Source organism: Cydia strobilella, chromosome 2 (genome assembly GCF_947568885.1).
Source record: "Cydia strobilella chromosome 2, ilCydStro3.1, whole genome shotgun sequence".
In the NCBI taxonomy this organism is placed as follows: domain Eukaryota; kingdom Metazoa; phylum Arthropoda; class Insecta; order Lepidoptera; family Tortricidae; genus Cydia; species Cydia strobilella.
Window position 1 is genome coordinate 27,775,887 of NC_086042.1, and position 21,589 is coordinate 27,797,475.

The 21,589-nt window shown below is 41.0% G+C and overlaps 2 protein-coding genes across 2 annotated transcripts in view; both read left to right on the forward strand.

The window, feature by feature from the left end:
- The window catches only part of LOC134755165 (TLR4 interactor with leucine rich repeats), a 127,942-nt gene that overhangs the window by 27,573 nt on the left and 78,780 nt on the right, over positions 1–21,589 (forward strand). The gene's annotated exons all lie outside the window — the stretch shown is intronic.
- On the forward strand, positions 9,178–13,542 carry LOC134751576 (uncharacterized). Its single transcript, XM_063687048.1, has 2 exons — positions 9,178–11,625; positions 13,483–13,542. The coding sequence occupies exons 1-2, from the start codon at positions 9,178–9,180 to the stop codon at positions 13,540–13,542; spliced, it is 2,508 nt and encodes an 835-aa protein (XP_063543118.1).

Genomic DNA, 21,589 nt, shown 5'->3' on the forward strand with positions numbered 1-21,589 from the left:
AGCGGAGTCTTTACCCTTTTTACCCTTTGGGTACGGAACCCTAAAAAAGCTCGTATGTCGTATTAATGTCATGTCATGTTATGTCTCGTAAATCCCCTCATTGAGAATTACCTAACTACAAAATTAATGTAAGTAAATATTTTTATGCAATTTCCTTCCTAAAAACCCGCAGACCAACGGCAAATGGTTATGCTTATATGCGTCGATACAAGCAAACTTACGAAAGCGTTTGCTGTAACACTTATTCTGCAAGCAGTAAAGATAATATTTGCTTGTACAGTTCTGCTCATCCTTGGTTTCCCGGTATAAGTAAATGTACATACGATTGCGGTGTTTTCGAGAGTGCTTCTTTGGTAATTTTCCAGCTTTCCCGTGGGAGACGTATGAAATTTCCATTTAAATGAGTGTCGGTCAATTTTGGAACATTGCTATTTAGATTGGCATTGAGGATTCGAGTGACAAACGAAATACTTACTGGAACAATAGGCAATCTCTATCTCTACTATATAATCCATAGGTACCTAGGAGCATAGAGTAACTTATACTAGAGCGGTACTGTCATAGTAAATTTTGTAACCCCAGTAAATTCACTGCCATCTGTCGACACAGTTTAAAACTAAAAATGAAGATTTATAAAAATACGATAAAATGTATTTAAATATAGATAAATGATTTTTTTATTTGCATTAATTATTTTTATGATTTTGACCCATGTTCTGTCACTGATATGCGTTAAAATTGTTAAATAACAAACGAAACAGTCAACGCCATCTATACGACAGTTGGCCAAAACTAGTAGCGCCCTCTGAACGAGAATCAAATCTTCTTGATTTTCGAGGCACGTTTTTTCCTTAGACTGTATCCATCTATTACGGAGTTATATCTATATTTGCTAGGAGGATATAACCAAACGGAGTAGCCATTAACAGGCGTTCCCCTCTGTCGAAAATAGTCGGCCAATGGTCATACACAATGTATGGACTGACGTTTATCTGACATGGCTATTTTGACGTTACGTATACATTTGACGTTCCCCTCCCCCGCCAAAAATGGTAGACTTTTTTGTACAGCAAATTACAGACGTGGCGGCTCCGTTGATTATATCCTCCTAGATAGCCTACTAATATTATAAATGCAAAAGTGAATCTGTCTGTCTGTTACCTCTTCACGTTTAAACCGCTGAACTGATTAGGTTGAATTTTGGTATAGAGATAGTTTGAGTCTCGGGGAAGGACATAGGATAGTTTTTATCTCAGGGGGTGAAAAGGAGGTGAAATTTAATAAGGGGAAACAATAAAAAAATTACATCGAATACTTAATATTTCAGTTAATTTTTTGTAAAAAAAGATTATTATATTTAAAAATTAACTAACGTTACTATTGGAGAAAATAAAACTATGAAAACGGATTATATCGCGTATATTGAATTTATAATACATGCCGGGATCATCGGGATATATTATAAATTCAATATACGCGATATAATCCGTTTTCATAGTTTTATTTCATGAGTAACTATCGCGGTAACCGAAGACAATATCAGATTGGATAAAAATAAGCTCCCCAAATTACTTAAATTCCACGCAGACGAAGTCGCGGGAAAAATCTAGTAATATTATAAATGCAAAAGTGTATCTATCTGTCTGTCTGTTACCTCTTCACGTTTAAACAGCTGAACCGAATCCCAGGGAAGGACATAACGATAGTTTATTTATCCCAGAAATTATCCCTAAGAGGGTTAAAAGCGGGATGGATCATGGAGGTAAGATATTTAAGATAATTGCTATGCATCGCCTGATAATTCATGTAAGCATATGCTCAAATTGAACGATTGCCATTTGAGCATTTTTAACTCTGTCTGTCTGTCACCTCTTCATGCTTAAACCTATTTAGATTAAATAGGGTACTTAGGTAGTTTACGGACTGGGGATATAGGATAGTTTTTAGGGTTCCATACCCAAAGGGTAAAAACGGGATCCTTTTACTAAGACTCCGCTGTCCGTCTGTCCGTCTGACCGTCTGTCCGTCTGTCTGTCTGTCACCAGGCTGTATCTCATGAACCGTGATAGCTAGACAGTTGAAATTTTCACAGATGATGTATTTCTGTTGCCGCTATAACAACAAATACTAAAAAGTACGGAACCCTCGGTGCGCGAGTCCGACTCGCACTTGGCCGGTTTTTATTATCAATCATCATCATCATTCCATGTAGATAAACTTGAAGGCAGAAGCTAGTTTACTGATGATAAAATTATGACGTAGATAGTAGCGTAAGTTAATTTTTACTTAAATATAATTTTTTTTTTTTACAAAAGATGAACTGAAATATTATTCGATGTACATCATTTTAATTATTGACGGAATGATTTGAGTCAATGTCAGTCTTTGCAATAATAATAAATGAAAGAGGTCAAACAGATAACAAAGGAACTAACAATGTTTAAATAAAGGATAATACATCGATATCGATAACATTTAAGTCGATATTTAATTAATCATTTGGATTTTATGAAATGAAAAGTAAGAAATAAAACATTTTCTCAGCTTGCAAATTCCGGAAAATGTGAAATTCATCCAAACAAAGCCCCCGATCTAGCTCTTAAAATTAACGAGAAGTCTTTCGCTTTTAAAACGTCCCAAAGGTAATTACTGTAAAAGCACCTGATCCAAAAGAAACGGTTCTCAGTGTTCTCAGAGCGAATCGATTGTATCGATATTTATCGATATCATTCGTTGTCGCGATTAAAGAATAATCGGTGCCGATTATCAGCAGGAAGTTCGTTAATTACTAGCAATTAAGGGACAAAACAAAAGATGGCCGAATTATTCTACCTGTTTTAATGATATTAGTGAAGCGCCCACATGGTTATTTTCGATATTTTTAACAAAAAGTGATTTTACCGAGATGATTAAGCAGATGATGAGTGCCTATAAAAATTATGGTTATTTATAGTTTAATAATTTTAAGTATTCTTTTTATTCTCGTAGAAAAAGTATTATATACATTAGCGATATACTTCCGACGATGGGCATGATGGTGCACGACGTACAGCCGCCGCAGACACTCGTGCCTGAGGAAGGATTCCCGATGAATCTGAAATATGTCGCCAAAAGCGACTAAAATAATAGTGAGTGAAACCGTACTGATCTAGATATTTTGAAATACGTCTCACGATAGTTTAATTTCGATTAATAGTGATATAATCAAGCTTTTCAATCTCGTACCTAATAAGGCCACTCAGCAAGTTTCGTGGCCTTAACACTGTACTAGACTGTAAAGCTCTCCATTATAATATCACGATTGTATAAAATACTAATTATGATTCCGGTCTCGGCTACCGGAGGGCTTGGTAACATTTTCAGCATTGAACCATCACTGTTCTAAATTGAATCAGCGTGTGTCGTGTCAATAAGGGCTACCGCACACTAGCGTCTCCCGAGCGTCAGCGTATAGTAAACTCTATGGCTGCTGCTCGACGCAATGTTGGCGCAACTGCGCAACGACGCCATTTTCTCTATCATATCCATAACCGTTTCATAACAAGAATCACTATTTGAATAGACCTCCATGTTGATGTGTCAAATTAGCCAGTTGGAAAGCTGCAATGGGCGTGGAAATGTCTTCTTTATTTAACTAAAACTACGAAAACCGTGATTATAAGTCTAAACAATAATGAATTCAACAGTAAAACATACATTCTTGGGTACAATAAAAACAAATACAATCCTTAAAAAAATACATAGGAACTAAAAATTATCTATATATAAAAAAAAACTATAAATAAAACTAAAGTAACCTATAAAAATTACTCGAATAACCCACCCCGCATCGCTCCCGACGCAAAGGTCTTGATTGTTTCAACGTTTCCTGTTTCTTGAAGATATAAGTATTTCATAAAATTCTATGGAACTGTAGCCATTTACTATCGGCAGGGTTGTTATTGTAATATTAATTGGTAAACAATCGTGACATGTGTACAGGAAATCAACCTACATCCATAGAGTAACTTATACTAGAGCGGTACTGTCATAGTAAATTTTGTAACCACAGTAAATTCACTGCCATCTATCGACACACTTTAAAACTAAAAATGAAGATTTATAAAAATACGATAAAATGTATTTAAATAAATAAATAAAGTAAATAAATAAAATAAAAATGTTATTTATTTAGGTACCAACCCATTACATTAAGAATAATCATTATATTAATCTAATTTATACATTCTAATCTAAATCTTTAAATATGGATAAATGAATTTTTTTTATTTGCATTAATTATTTTTATGATTTTGACCCATGTTCTTTCACTGATATGCGTAAAAATTGTTAAATAACAAACGAAACCGTCAACGCCATCTATACGACAGTAGGCCAAAGCTAGTAGCGCCAACTGATCGAGAGTCAAATTTTCTTGATTTTCGAGGCACGTTTTTTCCTTAGACTGTATCCATCTATTACGGAGTTATATCTATCTTTGCTACATCCAACGAGCAGTGACCCATTACTATTCTAAATTGTATCAGCGTGTCGATGTCGTGTCAATAACTGATGTCCGCGCCAAAACCAATATCTGATATCATCCAACTATCGGACATGGCGCTAACGGGTTATTCACAATCACTTTCATGCATAGAATAGCTGCTATTATAAACGCTGTCTGCATAAGTGATTTTCTCGTTTAATCTCTTAACAATATTACTGATTCTATTGGAGATTCTGTATGAGTTATTACTGATGTTATTACATAGAGTAACTTATACTAGAGCGGTACTGTGATAGTAACTTTTGTAACCACAGTAAATTCACTGCCATCTATCGACACACTTTAAAACTAAAAATGAAGATTTATAAAAATACGATAAAATGTATTTAAATATGGATAAATGATTTTTTTTATTTGCATTAATTATTTTTATGATTTTGACCCATGTTCTTTCACTCATATGCGTAAAAATGGATACAGTGTAAGGAAAAAACGTGCCTCGAAAATCACGAAAATTTGATTCTCGATCAGATGTCGCTACTACCTTTGGCCTACTCTCGTATAGAGGGCGTTGACGGTTTCGTTTGTTATTTAAAATTTTTAACGCATATCAGTGAAAGAACACTGTCGTATATAGCTTTTAAGATATTTTTATTGTACGTTTTGTGATTCTCTAATTTTGTGTTTTATTATTGTGTAACTTTCTATGTCTTTTAATCATTGTGTGTTTATGTTTTATTGTTATATTTCGTGCATAGTTATAAGAATCAATGTCCCACAATAAATATTACCTATTCCCTAACTCTGTAAAATAGCGTAAGCTGATTGGCCAATAAATGGATACTGACTCTGCACAACACACCCACGTGACACAGTGGGCGGGGCGCGGTCGCGCTATCATATAAATATGACTGCCCAACCTAGCCTCGTCAGTCCATCAACAACTAGTCTACACTTAACATCTTATTAACCCTAAAATAAGTGTTCTTACTAACCCTCACACTAACCCGGTAACATGGTGGTGGTATTTCTGAGGTAATTGGCAGCGGTAGCTTCACTTCGGCCAGCGCGTTCCAGTCTTCGGCGTACGAGCTTCATCGGAAAAACAGTCTACGCTCAACAATTATGGTCCTTCGATAGCCGAATAAAGAACAAAGAAACAAGTACGCGCTGAGTGTTGAGAATTTCTCCACTCAGATAGAAGAAAGAAACAAGTACGCGCTGAGTGTCGAGATTTTTCTCCACTCAGATAGAAAAAAGAAGCTTGAAAAACGAACGCGCTGAGCCTTGAAGTACGCTTCGGCTCAGACCCTTACCCAATTACCCCTCCATACCCCACCATACCGGCTTGCCGGTCGGACCGTGCTGTGTTGTAGGTTTTCCTCCACTCACGCGTCCTGGCAACTTTCGTTGCATGTGTCACATGGTGATGCCATCACACTGCTTTCGAACGCTCTAGGCATTGCACTTTGTCATTGCGGGAGATTCAGTGCATCGAGGGATTTACGCTTAGGGGCACTGACGTTGCGCTCTGTGGCGTCAGGGCATAGGTGTTAGGCAGGTAAATTTGTATATAGTTAGGGACCCCCGCGTGTGTGTCAAGAAAGAAGAAGATGTCTACGAAGAGTACGAGAAATCTTCGACCGCGCGCTAAGGGCCCGCCTGCCCCCGCGCCCACAGAGACCCCTACCCCCTCGTCCGGCAAGACCACGTCTACCGAGACACATACATGGAGCAAAGGCTCCACCGGCAACCAAGTGAATAGCGGTGGAGAGATAGACAACAATTCGGTACACTCGGACGCGTTAGAAAATACGGTAGTAGAACGCAGTAGGTCGAATACGCTAGTGAATAAAGACCCCGTGGTCGCGCCGCCGCCGCCGCGGGCGCCGTCTGTTCGTGGATCAATCAGAGGTCGCGAATCGGTAAATAGGGATCGTGATAGTCAATTATCGGTGCTCATGGCCGAGCTCGAGGTTCATAAAGCCGCTCTAGTTGTCGCTCAGAAGCAGTCCGATACTGCCAAATTAAAGCTGCAGATCGCCGAATTGGAGGCGAATTCTGACAGAGGCAGTACCGTGGCTGACGAGTCTGAACGGCGTACTAGGAATTGGGTAGGACAACAGTGTAGGCCGCAGGAGCACGACGTCGCGATCGTGAATAGGAAAATTCCCTTGCCGAAGGAGACAGCGCCGCCGCCGCGCGCCGCCGCCATTGAGCGGGGTACTAGTAGGCCGCAACCGCGTTATTTAGAGGTGCCACACGGCAGTTATGCACCTATCTACCATAAGCCGCCCGAGTTACCCTCATTCGGAGGAGATATAACCGAATGGATTTCATTTAGGGCAGAGTTCGAGGACACGTCTCCCATGTTTAGTGCCGTCAATAACGTAAGTCGTATTAGGCGCGCGCTCAAAGGCGAGGCTCGGACCGCCGTGAAATCAATTATGTACACAGTTCAGGACCCGTACGAAATTATGGAGGCGCTAGAACGGCAATTCGGCGACCCGGAGGAAATTGTGTTAACGGAGTTGCATAATATAAAACGTATGCCGCGCTTGTCAGAAGACAACGCGAACATAGCTTCCTTCGCCGCACATATTGCGAATGCCGTCGCAACCATACGTTCGCTGCGACAAGAGCAGTACCTACACGCGCCTGAACTTGTAAACAAAATCGTGGACAAACTTAATCTGATTGTGCGTTACGAATGGGCAAAATATAGGCAGTCTAATAGTCAAACTCCCGGTCTAGTTGCATTATCGGAGTTTTTGAACGAAATTAGCACTGCAGCCAAACGCGTCAACCGACATAGGCCGTCGAATAGATTGCGGAACACAGTAAACACGGTATCTTTTGAGCACGACCCTAGGCGAGCAAGCAGTTCTCGCGATAGGCGTCGCGCCCCCGCGTTTTCCCGCGATTCTAGCACGGAGTCGGAATCAGATTCCCACGATCATTACGTACGCGAAGCGCCGCGTAGTAATAAACCCGCTATCGCGCAAGTTAAGCCTCGCGATAGTAACAAAAAAAAACCCGCGTCGACCGGAGCTAAGCCCAAACAACAGACGTCGTCCGTCCCTGTCTCGCGCAGCACGTGCGCCGTTTGCAAGAACGGCCACGAGCACAAAGTTAGCGCGTGTCGTAAATTTTTAGCGGCGACGATTTCTGAACGGTGGGACTTAGCAAAGGGCGCTAGATTATGCTATAGGTGCTTAGACGCGGCTCACCGTAAGTTCAAGTGCAAGTACATCGCGTGCGGAGTTAACCAATGCGAAGCCGGACATCATAAGCTATTACATGGACTGAACGCGGCCGCGCCCGCGAACGGTAATAGTGCTCCGGCGGCAGCGGTTAATAATATTAGGCTCCCGCAAACGTACCTCAAAGTCATGCCTGTAGAGGTGTCGGGACCGCTAGGTACCGTGCAAACCCTCGCGCTGCTAGACGAAGGCGCGGCTATGACTTTGATGCTTCACGAAACGGCCGATAAACTCGCGCCTCGCGTAAAAGGCGAAACTCTAGAGATAGAAGGCATAGGCGGCGTAGTCAGAAATCCAGATTCGTATACGTTACGAGTCGCAATACGGGGTTTTTGTAGCCGACACATGGAAATGATGGAGGTAATCACGATTGGCGATATTGGCATAGGAATGCAGGGCGTACCACGTGACGTAGTCGACAAGTGCGAACACTTGACTAAGATCGCGGACGAATTAAGTTACCCGACCGGCATACCTACCATCGTGATAGGACAAGATAATTGGCACCTCATCATTTCTCGGCAAATTTTAGAGGGCCCGCCTGAGCTTCCCATTGCTAGCCTCACTAGACTGGGCTGGGTTTTGCACGGCCCAGATAGAACGCGCCGCGCCGCGGTAAACTTTGTAGGGCACGCACGGCCTAAAACCGCGGACGACGAGGCTTTAGAGCTAATGAAACGGCATTTTGACATAGAATCATTAGGCGTTTCACAAAAGCTACCTCGGGCCGATCCCGACCAGCGCGCGCTAGACTTGCTGAAAACCACCTGTGTAAAAATACCGGGGGAGAATAGGTATCGAGCGGGCTTATTATGGCGGACAGACGACGAAAAGCTCCCAGATAACCGAGCGCAAGCATTAAAACGGCTGTACAGTCTAGAACGAAAACTAGACCGAGATGCAACGTTAAAGGCCGAATATGCAAAGCATATGGCTAACTTGCTTGACAAGGGTTACGCGGAGAAAATGGAGTCGCCGCCCCCCCTCGATGCGCCCCGGGTGTGGTACTTAGCGCATTTCCCAACTTTTCACCCGCAACGCGGCAAAATGAGACTAGTGTGGGACGCGGCCGCCACAGCCTACGGACGGTCGCTCAATAGCGCGCTTTTGGCCGGCCCCGACTTATTAGAGTCACTCTTTGGCGTACTAGTGCGTTTCCGCGAGGGTAAAATCGCGGTAATAGCGGACGTCAAAGAAATGTTTTTACAGATCGAGATAATTGAGCAAGATCGCGATGCGTTACGTTTCGTTTGGCGGGGGGAGGACCGCACCTCTCCACCGCAAGAATACAGAATGAAGCGGCTTATATTTGGATCGGCAGCGTCGCCGACAACCGCGTTATATGTCAAAAACGAAAACGCAAGAACGCATAGCGAACAATTTCCGATCGCAGCTGAAAAAACAATAAAAAATACGTACATGGACGACATGTTGATCGCGCTCGATACGTCCGAGGACGACGCCAGGCGCATAGTAAACGAGGTTTACGAACTAAATATGCGCGCGTCATTCGAGCTTCGCGGGTTCGCGTCGAACCATCCTGCGGTTATTGCTGACGTAGTTAACAGTAAAGAGGAAACGTCATTGTTAGGCGCTAGCGAGAGCGAACGTACGTTAGGTTTGAAATGGAATCACAAGCGTGACACCTTAGGTTTCAACGTAAACTTTCGCAACACGCCCGAGGACGTACTTAACGGTCAGAAATTACCTACAAAACGACAGGTTACGAGTAGTGCGATGTCGATATTCGATCCGATCGGATACGTTAGCCCCATATCCGTCTTAGGCAAGGCATTAATGCAGGAGATATGGCGCACCGGAATCGGATGGGACTCGCCCATACCCGTCTCGCTCGCACCCGCATGGCGATCGTTCATAGATAACGTACAACAATTACGGGACTTGGAAATTCCGCGACACGTGCCCGCATTTAATAGGGAGGCATATATGCATGTTTTTTGCGACGCAAGTGAAAAAATATATGCCGCGGCCGTGTACCTAGTCAGCGTCAACCCCGAGGGGACTAGAACGTCCGCATTAGTGGCCGCAAAGGCCCGAGTGTCACCTCTCCGGGTAGTTAGTATTCCACGAATGGAATTACAGAGCTGCGTACTAGCGACTAGGTTAGCGGAGACCATAGTCAAAGAGTCAGACTACGTAATAAAGGACAAGTATTTTTGGTCTGACTCCAAAACGGCACTCACGTGGATACGGTCGGACCCACGTAGGTACAAAACGTTCGTCGCACATAGGTTAGCGGAAATCGAGAACACTACCACCCCCGCCAACTGGCGCTGGGTGCCTAGTGCAGCTAACGTAGCTGACGACGCGACGCGCGGTTTACCTACGCAATTTGGAGCGAACCACCGATGGTTCATAGGGCCCGATTTCATACGTAAAAGCGAGGAGCATTGGCCGACAGAGAAAACGCCCGCGCCCGTCGCCGATACGGGCGAAGAACGCGTTAACAAGCTCGTATGCTCGGTAGGCGCCGCGAAAAATAAGTTTGAGTACCTGCCGGAGGTATGTAGGTTCTCAAAGTTCGTACGCTTAGTCCGCGCCACCGCTAAAACACTGGTTGCCGCCGAGGTTTTTAAAGCCGCATTGCTTAAAAAGAAACCAGACACAGACATAAATAAGGGGCATTTGAATTTAGCAGAGATATTGCTTATACGCCGGAGTCAACATGAAGCCTTTCCAGAGGAAATCAAGTTAATGGAAACTGGACGGCCGATTCCGAAGAAATCGCCACTCCATAAAATCGCAGTAAAACTCGACAAAAATGGAGTCATCGTGCTGAACGCCAGAATAGATAAAGAGGTACACATACCCGTTCTACACGCTAAAGAAGATTTCGTTAAGCTGCTAATACATCATTTTCATGCTCTCTACAATCACGGCAACCACTCAACAGTGATAAACGAGCTGAAACAGAGATATTATATTATCGGTCTGCGCGGTAGCATTCGTTATATAACGAATAAGTGCCAATGGTGTCGGACCTATAAGGGGACCACACTCAAGGTTCCTGTAGGCGACTTACCACCAGAGAGGCTCCAGGCGAATCAACCGCCATTTACCGCCGCAGCCGTAGATTTATTTGGCCCAATGAATATTACAATAGGCCGCCGCCGCGAGAAAAGATGGGGCGTATTATATACTTGCCTCACTACCCGAGCTGTGCACTTAGAGCTTGCCGCCTCACTTTCGGCATCCTCTATGATACTCTCACTGCGCAGAATGATAGCTCGGCGCGGCACGCCTACCGTTCTGTACTCCGACAACGCAACTAACTTCTACGGAGCAGAACGAGAAATTGCAGAGGCCAAGAAAACGCTGCCAGACAGTCTAAAGCCATTCCTGACTGAACGAGCGATCACCTGGAAAAAGATACCGCCTGGCAACCCTTCCGCCGGCGGTGCATGGGAACGACTCGTGGGCAGCGTGAAAACTGCACTGAAAGCTACACTAAAAGAGAGAGCACCTCATGAAGAAGTTCTACACACGCTGCTTCTAGAAGCCGAGCACGTAGTGAACTCCAGACCACTGACACCTGTGAATCCAGACCTAGATGTCGAGGCTCTGACGCCGAACCATTTTCTCATCGGCCGGTCGAGCGCAATGGCACCGCTGGGCGTCTTCACAGACAAAGATATGTCACTGTCGTCATGGAAGACAGCGCAGAACTTAGCCGATCACTTTTGGAGGCGCTGGCAAAAAGAATACAGACCCAGCCTCCTCCCTCGGCCCAGTGCTCACCAGAACGTGCAGAAGCTAAATATAGGCGACATCGTCATCGTAGCGGACAGCTCTATGCCACGAGGAACATGGCCTAGAGGCGAAATCGCACAACTCTTTCCCGGCCCTGATGGCCACGTAAGAGTAGCCATTGTTCGCACCCGAGCGGGTGAAGTCCGTCGTCCAGTTTCCCGGCTTATACCTATATACTCCACGAATGGAGACGGTGTTGGCACACGCGGGGGAGATTGTCGTATATAGCTTTTAAGATATTTTTATTGTACGTTTTGTGATTCTCTAATTTTGTGTTTTATTATTGTGTAACTTTCTATGTCTTTTAATCATTGTGTGTTTATGTTTTATTGTTATATTTCGTGCATAGTTATAAGAATCAATGTCCCACAATAAATATTACCTATTCCCTAACTCTGTAAAATAGCGTAAGCTGATTGGCCAATAAATGGATACTGACTCTGCACAACACACCCACGTGACACAGTGGGCGGGGCGCGGTCGCGCTATCATATAAATATGACTGCCCAACCTAGCCTCGTCAGTCCATCAACAACTAGTCTACACTTAACATCTTATTAACCCTAAAATAAGTGTTCTTACTAACCCTCACACTAACCCGGTAACATGGTGGTGGTATTTCTGAGGTAATTGGCAGCGGTAGCTTCACTTCGGCCAGCGCGTTCCAGTCTTCGGCGTACGAGCTTCATCGGAAAAACAGTCTACGCTCAACAAACACAATAATAAAAATAATTAATGCAAATAAAATAAATCATTTATCCATATTCAAATACATTTTATCATATTTTTATACATCTTCATTTTTAGTTTTAAACTGTGTCGATAGATGGCAGTGAATTTACTGTGGTTACAAAATTTACTATGACAGTACCGCTCTATAATATTATATCCTCTTTGTGTCAGTGCCAAACTGGTGGTAGCCACACAGAACACGATAGTAAATATGCCCTTAAACGCATCCCCACTATTTTTGTTACAACTTGTATATATTCACCAAAGCGAATTCTGACGAAAAAAAACTACAACGAAATAAAAATCACCCCACGTAAGGAAGGATAATTCAACTCCAAGGGACTTTCAAAATGAGGGCTATCATTTTTTTGCTCACCAGTTGGCGCCTCTGTTGATGGTGGTCAAAGACTAAAGAACAGCTGTCAGTCATTGAAGTGTCAAGTGACATTTGACATTTCGAACTATGGAAAAGACCACCATCTACACTAGCGCCCCTAGCGGCGAATTCATACGCGTTAGCCCTCATTCCTGTTTACCACATTATATACTAGAAAATAACTCACATCGGTTACATAGTTTTGCTAATCGATAGGCAGCCAGCAGCAGAAAAAACGTGTCGACAACATACAGGTGAATTCTGGGAAGCTGGCGAATGGACCGACCTAGTGAATGGTATGATGTGTGTATAGTCAAATGATTTTTTCGCCAAAGACCCTTATTTGTTAAACAAAAGCCGTTGTTCCTTTTATGTGTGCGCGTGCTCATTGTTGGCGAGCGCGTGACCATTGTGTATCAGCGAGTGGCATGCGCTCACTAACAATGGGCACGCGCACACATAAAAGGAACAATGGCTTTTGTTTATGCGAAAAAATCATTTGAGAAGATGGAGAGTATAGCATCCATGCTGTTTCGAGGCCAAGGTGGGCAAAGAAACTCGGTAACGATACTATTTAAGTAACGTATTATGTAGGTGCTTAAAGAACGAACGTCACTACTATCAAGAACATTTGAATGAATGTTTTGCTATAATAGAGTTTTTATTATCATCGATGACGATTAACAAACCATTTTAATATTCATCAAGGTATGTGGTCTGAATAAAAAAAGGTTCGTTTTCTCTCCCAGGCTCCAGAAGGGCAGCTTTATTAGTTTTTAGTTTTTACCTCGTCCAAACACGGACACAGACAGGCCGGATTCGATGGAAATTATTACTGACATATACTGTTTTAGGGTTCCATAGTGACAGCTAGCGATGTGCCTAAGAGGATTTTCAAGTTGCAGTTCCCATAAAATGTTATCGGTATTTTTTCTGCACTAAAAGTTTCATGTTCTATGGCATATGAAATTAGACGCCAATGAGGGACGTAAATTTAATGTTTGTCGTCGCCCGGAGTGTTGTCATTTCGCGCCGCAATACTGCAGCAGTAATGCTGTTGCATTCTGAATACTAACGGTACCTTAATTATCTATAGCGCTAACGGAGTAGGTTCTGTCGGCTTAGGAGCCCACTAAACTACTAAACCCATCTGAATTCAGTTTCATTGACTGGTTTGATTAATTCAGGTCTCAGGTCTATAGTCGAGAAAATCTTTCAATTCAATGACTCATTCAATTCAACTTGGTACGATCATAGAGAAAGCTAAATCCATAGGTGCTTAGGTACCTACCATCTTGCTCGAGTTGGGCTTAAAAGTCGTCTTGCAAGGGTAAAAGAAGGTTCGAATTTTGGCAAATTAAATAAATGCCAATTTTAATGGGGTTGGCCGGTCGAAATATTTAGCACATAGCGCCAGCATAGCTTGCCCTGTCAATCCCTAGAATTGTGTCAAATCTTTGTTTTTTTAATGCCCTGGATGCCAGCCCTTTAAGCCAAATCTCATAGAAAAAGGGGCAAGCTATGATGGCGCCATCTCTGCAAACCTTTGACAGTTGCCAACCCCATTGACCCAGCGTTAGCGAAGTACAAGTAGGAGGTATGTCCGGATGTTCTCCTCTACAGGTCGCATTTCTCGACCGATTCTCGTGTAGTTTTGTGAGATGTTCGGAATTTAGAAAAAAAAAACAAAATGGCGGAAATTGGCATTAAAAAAGTCGAACTCTCGAAGCACGAGTTCAACTCCGTTCCGAACCCAAAGAGTACAAACGGGACCCTATTACTAAGACTCCTATGTGTATCTGTCCGTCTGTCCGTCTCATGAACCGTGACAGCTAGACAGTTGAAATTTTCACAGATGATGTATTTCTGTTGCCGCTATAACAATAAGTACTAAAAAATACGGAACCCTCGGTGGGCGAGTCCGACTCGCACTTGTCCTGTTTTTTAGTAAAACATTTGTTTTTATTGTTCAGCTCGCCAGTTCAAACGTATTTCAAGGATTCAATTTTGTTCAAATTGACAATTGCGATGGCGTTACGTTTTCGTTGCATATTACCGGCAGTTTTTGAAGCTAGATAAACTCATTGGATTTTAAACTCTGTTAGCTCTGCATTTAGGTCTAGATTTAAGAAATGGGGGGAGGCAGTGATGGAATAGCCACTCTGCGACAGGTGGACGGATACGGTTCCGTACTTTTCGTTTTTGCAAACGATGGATGTCTTGATTGAATAATGCTCTATGTTTTTACGTAGTTTAGTTACGTTATTTATTATTGTTTATAATTCAAACAACTGTCTTATTTAGGACTCAGTTTGATATCCCATCCCAGTATTCTTTGTTGATTCTTTAAAGGTACCTACCATCGATCGAATATATGGGAGCGGCCAAGGTGCTCACAAATATCTGAACACGCCTCTATTGCCAAGGCGATAGCGTGCGTGTTCAGATATTTTTGAGCACCTCGGCCGCTCCGATAAATCTGATGGCGACTGTACAAGAGATTTATTTTCATGGAACATAGTTGCACGCAGGTGCATTCAGTGCGCATGCAGTCGTGCAAATCTTTTTGAACAGGAAATACAGAAAATAATTTAATTTTACAGTGATGTGACCGAAATAAATTGGATACTGTTTTATTAGACAGACATACGTTCGGTTTTTATCGGGTCTCTATTGTTTCTCATAAAGTTTTAAGTCATAATGTATTGTTTGTCCGAATTTTCGTTAGTCATAATTTGGTTATTCTCAGAAACGCGTAACTTTTCAAGTTTGCCATAAAACAAACATAACCTAACTACAGGATAACCTTACGAAAATCCTGAAATGTTAACGGTTTCAGAATTATGACTAATGATAATCTGACAATCATTACATTATGACTTTCAATAATTATGTCAAACAACGGGATCCCGTTTTTATCCCATAACCCAGTAGGGAGCTAGGGAGTCCATCAGTTTCACTCAATATTCAAATTTTCGGGTACATCTTTTCGGGTACTGCCTCTAAGTGTCTAAGTGCGTCCCATGATACTTGTTTCAAAATTGTACATGGACACACTATCAAATAAAATGTAATGGCAGGCCGAAACCGAAATGCGTAAGGTGGGTGCAGTGAGAACGAAAAAAATCATAGTTATGATTAAAATTGAAAATATGTTGATGAACCATGCCACATTAAACTATGACACTAACGATATTTGCGTTCTTAAACTTCCCCTCCAGTCGAACTCCACATTAATTTATTTGTAAACCTCGCTACAGCGAGCAATTTTCATACGCGTATAAGTTTCCGCTCCCCACAGAGTATGGAGTATGTGAAATAAAACTGTAAACTAACCACGTACTAAGTAATATCCGGAGCTTCCAAATTTGTTACGACGGAGTTTCAAGTGCTGTTGGCGTCGGTGAGCGAGCGGTGGCGAGAGATTGGTTAGCTTAAGTATACCAGAATATACGTGACCTCGGAGTACTTTTAACCTCTTGTCTGAGATAAGGGCTACCCCACATGAGCGTCTTGAGCGTCGCCGTCTAGTCAACTATGGAAAATGGCGTCGCTTCGTAGTAGCGCCAATTTTGCCTCGAGCAGCTGCTCTAGTATCTGCTGCTAACTATAGTTACATCAAATTGCCATACAAGGTTTGTACCAAACTGTTGTCATGACAAACTGCTGTAAGCGTTATAAATCAATAAATAATAATAATACGATGAAAAAACCATGTCGGCCTAATAAACCGTGTATTTTCTGACTAGTTTGCATTAAAATATTTTAAATTTGTATACAAGGTCTCGACATATCTCTCAAAAACGAATCTAAACTTCAAAGTCGATTTTCTCCAAACAGGGTTTTTAGAGATACAGCAGATAGTCATGACACGGCAGAGCCTCCAGCCATAGAGTTTACTAGACGACGACGCTTGGCAGACGCTTGTGTGGGGTAGCCTTAAGGATTCTGAGAATCTGACCGAATTTTTAGTCGCTTTCTTGCATTGTTTTCGAGACCGATATTTCTGCTATATGTATACAGCACAACCGAGCTTTGAAGCCCCGTTTTGACTATCTCTAAAGCGAGGTTTAGACTAGCAAGAACTTGCATGCAATTTTTATTACATTGCGGTATCTGATAAACGTTTTGAATGCAGTTTACCTTACTAGTCAGCAATGTAACGTAAATTTCATGCAAGTTCTTGCTAGTATAAACCTCGCTTAAGAATGGTACATAGTACATAACTTTAAATTTATTTAAGCTTGCAGTTACCTACTACAAAGCATGGGAAAATAACTTAAGTGCCAAATCAATGGGTAGTTTATATGTGCATAAGTTTTTGTGTTTAGAAAGGTTTTATACATTACTAGGATTATAAGTAACATAATTCAGATATCAATGTGATGTCAGTGTACGTTCGAATTGGTCTGTTAATTGCTACAAATCTCGAGGTCTTCTTACACTGGTCTGCCCAATCTCGCTTCACCAACAGGAACACAGAGCCATACGGTAGCGAAAAATAATTTCGCCTCGAATATGCACTTCCATTCGCGGTTAGAATCTCATCTTTCGTTCAGTATTCAATTTAGAACGTATTTAAATACGCTGGTTTGTTGGGTTTTGTAATTGGTTTGGTAGTTTGGCAGTTTTGCATAAAAGTTGTTGAATTTATTTTGCATTTCAATTTCACTGTGTGTTGTTGTTTGTGGACGCTTTTCAAATTTTTTGGGAAACAGTTTTTCCTTTTTTAGATTAATTTAATCAGGATCGTTAGTGGGGCAATTGATGAACGTATTTTGTGTAAATATAAATACGTTCGAAAAAACCTATATTCGAAAGTGAATGTGATATTGAGCACTTGTCATATTTTAAAATTTGCAATTATAATTAAATTATATCTTAACAACACCCTAACGGTAACATCTAAAGTAAATTAGTAGTTGGCGTTGGCACCTAATTAAAAATTAATCAATTTATTTGTTTGGACTAATATTGTAATAGAATCAATTTTCACCTCAGCTTTCCTAACAACATTTAACATTCTCTGTTGTTTTGTTTCGTTACACATTTTATAAAGCGCCTGACAATATTATGAAAGCAAACGTCAATCGTCGCGTGTAAGATAGGTCGATTGTTTTAGTTAAACGACATTTCATTTTGATGTATAGTCGAGTTAACAAACATTTTTACAAACCAACGTTCCAAATAATATATACACACCTCTAAGATACTGACAAATAAGGCCGCGTAAATATATTTCTGGACCGTTGTAAAGAACTAGGCCGTACTTTTCTCTAAATCCCGGGAATTCCCGGTACTTTCGGTACCAGTATTTCTCGGGAGCAAACCCTACCTATAGTTTGCAGCGGAATCTTATGGCGCTACTGTTTTTTTTAAGCCGTAAGTACTTATTTCAGCTCGGGATATCACTGTTCTGTGATTAGCCGTGATGCTCTCTGTCACTAATTGCGAAATTTAAGTCGTATAGTCTGTCAAGTCGTTACCGTTAGTAGAAAAACGCGGCAAATTAAAAAAATGTAGGCGCGAAGGGTTATTTTCCCATAAAAAATTTGAATTTCGCGCCTTTTTCTACTGACAAAGTTGGTTGACCGCCTATAGATAAGAAAAACAAAGAATCTGTTCATAAAAGTTGACGAAATACAGCATAAAACAGCTTAAAACTTTCAATACATATAATTGACTTCTATATATACTAAACGGGTATGGAGAAAGTTACTTCATTATCCATATAATCTCATTACATTAGTGTGAATCATTGTCATAGAGTCCGAGGGCATGGATCCCCAACTCAAACTTTCCTCAAAACATATGACTCCTTACGTCTTCTTGAATTACAAACATTATTCCAGAGGCATAAAATACATTTTTCAGCGACACTATAAAGAAAGATATGAGCTTTTAAAATGTACTATATAATTTTCTTAATTACTTAGATATGAGATTAAGCTCAGCGCAAACTAAAATGACACTAAAGTAATTATAATAAGGTTTAGTTAGTTAGTTGACCAAAGTTCTTTAGTTCTGTTATTATCTACATGCAATTTGGTTCGGATTTAAAGTTAGTGATGTTGAATTTGTCTTTAAATCGCATTTATTACAGCATATATAGGTAATGGCTATGATGTGTGGTATAAATCCATATCCTAGGTACTTTTCACGAATAAAGTCGCTTTTGATTAGGGTTCCGTACCCAAAGGGTACGGGACCCTATGACTGCACTGTCCGTCTGTCACCAGGCTGTATCTCATGAACCGTGATAGATGAAATTTTCACAGATGATGTATTTCTGTTGCCGTTATAACAACAAATACTAAAAAATACGGAACCCTCGGTGGGCGAGTCCGACTCGCACTTGTCCGCTTTTTATATGTAGTTTGGGCAGAGACTGTCTCATTTGAAACATAGATAGAGAAAATCATACTGTCTTTGTCTTATTAGTACTAGCACCCAAAAAAAGAGATGAGTATAGTTTTTTCTTCGTTTTTGCTGACAAGTTGGGTTTGCCAGACTATATATATTTTAACTGTATTTTTTTATTTTTAATTAAGTATCACTTTTTTATAATAACAATAAAAATTGCAACCCTTTTTAAAACTTGTCACCTTATAAAAAATTTCTTTCAGACGCATTAGATCTGGATTGGTTACGGATAACCTGTTATTAAAACCAGAACACGTCTGTTTTTTCAGTCTAGAAACTAGAAATATACTAACGGTTTTAGTCTAATTAATCTAAATGCACGCATCTAAAGCATTAAAGCATTGGTAGTAGTACCCGTGCTCCCGGCCTTTGCTCCTTTTGCTTTGAATACTGCTACATCTCGTGATTGAAAATGTAATGAAATTTTTCAGTGGAGCCTCTTGCAACATTATTAATTATAGGATACAGTAAATAATATTTATCTTGTCTACTTATTTAACATTACTTACTTACTTACTGCTGTGGCGCGACGAACCGAAGTGGATCTTGGCCTCCAAAACCTGTGTCTGTCTGTCTGTCTGTGTGTATTTAATATTAACATCGAAATTTCGTGTGATTTCAGCGTGATTGGGTTGATTAATAAATACAGTACAGTGAACATGTTTAATGATTAAAACATTAATTGTTACATTTATTAATGAGTTTTTAATTATGATTATGAATACGACACTTATACTATTCTAACCAATTTTTTACTCTATCGTAATTATAGGTACTGAATTAGTCTCCAAAGTAATCTTAATTCTAATATACATTTTGACTTAACTTAATAAACTAGTCTAAATAAAACTGGCAGTGAAATGTAAAATTTGAGCTTAATATTTACTTACTTAAATATAACAGCGAAAAATTGCTCACAAAACTTGGATGTACTTAACGTAAAAAATGTATCAAATATATAAGGTAAAGAATTCTAAAATAGCGTATTTCCGGCATATGATAAAAGATTTTGTTAAAAATAGGACTGAAGTTGTTGAACAATTTTTCCTAAATATATTGAAAGGGAATTACGAATATAAGATGTATATCAAATGATGTATAACATTTATAAGGGTACTGGCACGTGTAGATATATCGGTACGAAGAAGAGGCTATTATACCGAAATTATATATAGGTATACAGTGTGACTTGGTTAAAGATACAATATTTAATATGTCAGGGCCTGATCTAGCATTTGGCGTCGAGTCATAAATATCATTAGGCATGTGGACTTCAGACTCTAGTTTAGCCTGCACCCATGATCTATTTTACTTTTATCATAGACCGACCTGTATTTGTAACCTAAACATTAGCCTGGTAAATCGGGCCCTAACCTTGAACTTATCCTTACTGATCTGTACGTGCCGCGTACCCTAAGATTTAATTTGTTAGCATCAGCACTCAGCTGTATTATTTATGTGAAGTATTCTATTGTTTTGTAAGACTGACAAATGTTTTAAGCTATAGTTCTACAAACAAATGAGTAGTCAGATAGCGACTAACGCGATATGGCACGACGTATTTTGGTTTATAATAAATTGATAATAATACGAGACGAGTGGAGAGCTTTTCTATTTCAGAACAATTCTATTATGAAGGTTGCTTGTTAAATAATGCGACAGCGACCAACGTGATAATCCTTATTATTCGTTATTTATTATTGTGTTGAATTGTTGATGCAACAAGATACCACATCGCCGCCTAAATATGAATACGATACATTCTCCTGCTGTCTTTTCAAACCTGTCATACTGAAATATTAATATAATAACATTATAAAATATATTAATAACGGGTCACTCACGTGTTTTAAGTCGAAAACGCTCGACATGTTTACGGCGTTACAACGGCGGAGTCTGCGCCGGTCCGTCACCGTCGACGCAAGCTCCTGATGATGCTCCTCGGTACGGAGTGAAACATGTCGAGCGTTTTCGACTTAAAACACGTGAGTGACCCGTTATTAATATATTTAATATGTCTGTGTCTCACGGAAGTTTTGTTAATAACATTATATTTTATGTGAAACAGATTCGTTTTGTCAGTAAAGAGTTCACGTTTTCTCCACACGTCTCGAACCTTACTCCCCTAACAGCATAACGTGCTACTTCGCATTCCATGGAACTAATTATAGTTCAATAGAAATGAGAAGTAGCTGGATTATTAGTGTAAGGCCTGAGTGGACGCTCGTGATTAGCGTGCAGCGTTAAACGAATGCAAACGTATAGGAGCGGCCTTAGTGCACGCTGCTCACATCACTTGTGAGCCCGACGCCACGCTGCACGCCCCGCCGAACGCTCCGCTTTGAGCGTCCACTCAGACCTTAGTGTAAGGCCTGAGTGGACGCTCGAGTTGGGCGTGCAGCGGGGCGGGGCGTGCGGCGTGCATGTTAAACAAATGCAATCGTATAGGAGCGGCCTTAGTGCACGCTGCTCACATCACTTGTGAGTCCGACGCCACGCTGCACGCCCCGCCGAACGCTCCGCTTCGAGCGTCCACTC

What these genes read in the sequence shown, in the direction of transcription:
- LOC134751576 (XM_063687048.1), top strand. Translation starts at nt 9,178, where the DNA reads ATGTTGATCGCGCTCGATACGTCCGAGGACGACGCCAGGCGCATAGTA. An exon ending in TTCCCGGCCCTGATGGCCAC is followed by an intron (nt 11,626 to 13,482) that starts GTAAGAGTAGCC and finishes ATACTGTTTTAG; the next exon opens with GGTTCCATAGTGACAGCTAG.